This window comes from Lottia gigantea (assembly GCF_000327385.1).
Source record: "Lottia gigantea unplaced genomic scaffold LOTGIsca_1, whole genome shotgun sequence".
NCBI classification, from domain to species: domain Eukaryota; kingdom Metazoa; phylum Mollusca; class Gastropoda; family Lottiidae; genus Lottia; species Lottia gigantea.
Genome location: NW_008706746.1, coordinates 256984 through 261597, shown reverse-complemented (window position 1 = coordinate 261597; position 4614 = coordinate 256984). Strand labels below are relative to the sequence as shown.

The window sequence follows — 4614 nt, the reverse complement described above, 5'->3', positions numbered from 1 at the left end:
TTACTATTCCCCAAATGCCACCTGGATATATGCAATATGTGCCCGCCGCATACAGAGCATATGTTAAGGCCTTTATGAAGCAATACGCAGCAAATGCGGCTGGAGCAGGAGCTGGAACATCAATTCCTACTTCCCCTAACTTGGCGTTAGGTGGAGGCGGCATGTAATAACAAGTAAGTACAGTGCTTCGTCACGTGTTATAGGGTGTCAGTGACGTATTCAGGGGGTAACATTTTGGCCTTCCCCCTCCCCCCCCCCCTCCACCGGGACCATGAAAAAGGAAATAATCATTATACTTTCACTTCCGAAATCGCACTATTCTCCGGGTTCCGAGATTAGACAATTTTCAAGGGGAGGTCCTCCTTACCTTCACCATGACTAAGCTCTAAGGTCTTTAAAGGGCTGTCGGGCGCTCGGATGGCCAACCCTCAATGATATCCTCGCTATGTCACTGCACGATGTAATTGTTCCAGATCAGATTAATGCAACAATTGTTGTGAAATTTCCCCTTTTGTACACTGCCAAGCATTGACAAAGATCCACACTTGGATTCGTTATTTTTTGATATAGAATGTATATTTCTATTTCCAGGGCGGACAGGAACCTGATAAACCCGATTTAGAATACAGAATTAGTCCTTTACGTTTTTCAAATTTCAACTAGCCGCTTGTAAAATATTCAGCTTTTAAAATTGGTAGCATTCTCTCCGGTCCGATGATAGCAACGCTTTACAATGATGTACATCTTCAGATTTTCTGTTTGAAATGATGTTTGTGTGTCGTAGCTTTTAGAACAATCTAAAATGTAGTAATAAAGTTTTTGTACCTCTTTAACAATCTGGTTTGTTTTGATTTGATCATCACTATAGACAATACTACTACAATGGACCATCCTCTAGACAATATCCCAGTTAGGTGGAGTCTGCTGTTTCTATAACAGACAATAGTACTACAGTGGACCATCCTCTAGACAATATCCCAGTTAGGTGGAGTCTGCTGTTTCTATAACAGAAAATAGTACAACAGTGAACTACTCTCTAGAATATAACCCAGAGTTAGGTGATGTCTGGTGTTTCTATAAACAGACAATAGTACAACAGTGGACCCCCATCTAGAATATAACCCAGAGTTAGGTGATGTCTGGTGTTTCTATAAACAGAAAATTGTACAACAGTGAACCACTCTCTAGAATATATCCCAGAGTTAGGTCGAGTCTGATGTTTCTTTAAACAGACAATAGTACAACAGTGGGCCACTGTCTAGAATATAAGCCATAGTTACGTGGTGTCTGTTTTTTTTTATAAACAGACAACAGAAGACCACGCTTTTTCAACACAACCCAGAGTAAGGTGATGTCTGGTGTTTCTATAACAGACAATAGTACAACATGGGACCACCCTCTAAAACATAACACAGAGTAAGGTGATGTCTGATGTTTCTATAAACATACAATAGTGCAACAGTGGACCACAGTCTAGAATATAACCCAGAGTAGGGTGATGTCTGGTGTTTCTATAAACATACAATAGTGCAACATGGGACCACAGTCTAGAATATAACCCAGAGTAAGGTGATGTCTGGTGTTTCTATAAACATACAATAGTGCAACAGTGGACCACAGTCTAGAATATAACCCAGAGTAGGGTGATGTCTGGTGTTTCTATAAACATACAATAGTGCAACAGTGGACCACAGTCTAGAATATAAGCCCTAGTCAGGTGATGTCTGGTGTTTCTATACACAGACAATAGTGCAACAGTGGACCACAGTCTAGAATATAAGCCCTATAGTTAGGTGTTGTGTTTTTACACACAGACACCAATACCTTATTGTATTGTTTTCATTTTGGTTATTTAGACTTACTATTAAAGTCTTAAAGTTAAATAAATTTATGTGAAAAACAGAACACTTCGAATACGTTCGGGCAATTTTTACATATACATATCAATAAGTCAATTTTACAGCAATAAATATGTCTCGTGACGTCTCACAAAACGCCCAAAATATAAATTATATAAAATTTCATGAAAGCCTAGAAATTATGTTGTTGGTTTTAGAGAAGACAAGCTACTGTTTCCAGTTGGAATTGTCCTATCTCTTATTGTGCTGATAATATCTACATTCAAACACATGTAAGTTTTTACTTTGAATCTACTTTCGTTTTATTTTATTTCCCTTGAACTACTTTCGTTTTATTTCATTTCCCTTGACTTTACTTTCGTTTTATTTCATTTCCCTTGACATTACTTTCGTTTTATTTCATTTCTCTCTACTTTACTTTCGCTTTTTTTCATTACCCTCAACTTTACTTTCGTTTTATTTCATTTCTCTCTACTTTACTTTCGTTTTATTTCATTTACCTTGACCTACTTTCGTTTTATTCCATTTCCCTTGACTTTACTTTCGCCTTTTTTCATTTCCTTTGACATTACTTTCGTTTTGTTTCATTTCCCTAGACTTTACTTTCGTTTTATTTTATTTCCTTTGAATTTACTTTCGCTTTTTTTTCATTTCCCTTGACTTTACTTTCGTTTTATTTCATTTCCCTCGACTTTACTTTCTTTTTACCTTATTTCCTTTGACTTTACTTACATTTTATTTTAAGTTTAATTTTGCCTACCTTTCATGAAAGCAGACATTCAGTAGTGTCATTCTTATTAATTTTTATGTCTGTGACACCTCTACTCAGACTACAAGGTTCTTCGGTATCCATCTATCTATTCACGGGAAAACATGCTGGTGAAAAGTGAATAAAGAGTATAACAATGTATTACACTGACGATTTACATGGTCTCCAATAGACTCCATGGAATAAAAGCCACGGTATATCTTCCATGCACGTGTTGCGAACCGTTAAAAAGGGCGAGAGTCCCACACTATCGGGATTAAGAAGTGTTTTATAAGTTATCAAGGCATTGTCTTGAATTTTCCATTTTTTTTTTCAGAATGCAGGCCTCACACGTTACCCTTGCCGTAGTGGTAGCACTATGCCTAGTGGTTGTAAACGAAGCTTTTACTTTCCTCAAAAATCCATCTGGTAGTCTACTTGGTGGCTACGGCTTCGGTACATTCGGTGGCTTCGGTAACTTTGGTAGCTTTGGCGGTTTCGGCAGCTTCGGCGGAAAATAAGTGTTAAGTATGTTACCAGGATTTCATTGGGTACAGTGATAGCCAAGACAGCAGTCGGCTTAGTCTTCCAAAACACTTGTCCTGTCTTAAATGCTCACCTTTTTTCTAGTGTATAGCAACAATGTGAAAAAGAAACCCATAAAACACTACATGACGTTAAAACTGTGCGACGGGTTCAGTAAACAACCCATAAAACACTGCATGACGTTAAAACTGTGCGACGGGTTCAGTAAACAACCCATAAAACACTGCATGACGTTAAAACTGTGCTAACAACTGAGCGACGGGTTCAGCAGGCAAACCCATACAACATTATAACTGAGCGAGGGGTTCAGTAGACAGACCCATAAGACACTACATAAAGTTAAAACTATGCGACAGGTTCACTAGACAAACTTATCACATACTACATAACTTACAACTGAGCGACAGGTAAAGTAGACAGACCCATAAAACACTACATAAAGTTACAACTGAGCGACCGGTCAAGTAGACAAACCTATTACACTAACACTAAAAAACGTAATTACTAGTAACGGGTATACAGTAGAAAACATCATAAGAATACCCTGCAACTTTACAAACTGAGCGACATAACCTCTTACTTTATAGCCGCGGTTGCTCAGTGAGAACAAATTGGAAAAGCTGCCAAGACGTTTAAAAGGAACAGGACGTATTACGGTATATCAAATCAGATAAAACCAGACTTATTCCATTATTCTAGTACAACTGTCTTCATTGTGCGCTGCCAAACATTGCCAACAGAACTAAACAAAATCTTCTTTTATTGAAGGAAAAGGTTTTTCTATTTTCAGAAAACAGAATTAGTCCTACACGATTCTCAAATTACAGCTAACCGCTTGTAAAATATTTAGCTTTTAAAATTGTTACCATTCTTTTGCAATCCGTTTCACAGATGTTTTTGTCTAACGACCAAGATTAAGATTGGTTTTACGCACGTGAATGATGATTTTGTCATCACAATAATATGTCGAGTTACCACCAAATGATTCTATTAATTTACAATAGTTTTTGTTTTACCTCAATATTTTATGTGTAGTATTGAACAGCAATGGCGAGTGTGATTCCAGGCAGGGTATGCTTACTCTTCTGATCACTTGGTGCCACTTTTCATTATGAAATGATTCCGCACGGATGCGGGTTTTTATTTTCATAATACAACATTTGTGATCAGTTCCCGCCTTTGAACTATTGAATTTAATCAAATAATTTTTCATGAGTTACGTCCCTTGAACTTATATAATTCTTTTACAATCTGTTTGTTTTAATGCAATCATCGAGCAAAGCCAACAATAGTAATAAAGTTTTGTAAACTCTTTTACAATCTATTATGTTTCAATCAAATCATCAACTGACTACAGTCAATAGCCCCCCATAGTAAAATAGTGGACTACCCTGCAGAATATAACTCAGAGTTAGGTGATGTCTAGTATTCAATAGCCTAAAAAACCAAACCAAAAGAACA

The 4614-nt window shown here is 37.1% G+C and overlaps 1 protein-coding gene across 1 annotated transcript; it reads left to right on the top strand.

The window, feature by feature from the left end:
• Positions 1-14: 14 nt before the first annotated feature.
• On the top strand, positions 15-3128 carry LOTGIDRAFT_151873 (hypothetical protein; the record flags this gene model as incomplete). Its single annotated transcript, XM_009045371.1, has 3 exons — positions 15-163; positions 2057-2131; positions 2945-3128. The coding sequence occupies 3 exons, from the start codon at positions 15-17 to the stop codon at positions 3126-3128; spliced, it is 408 nt and encodes a 135-aa protein (XP_009043619.1).
• Between the last annotated feature and the right edge of the window lie 1486 nt (positions 3129-4614).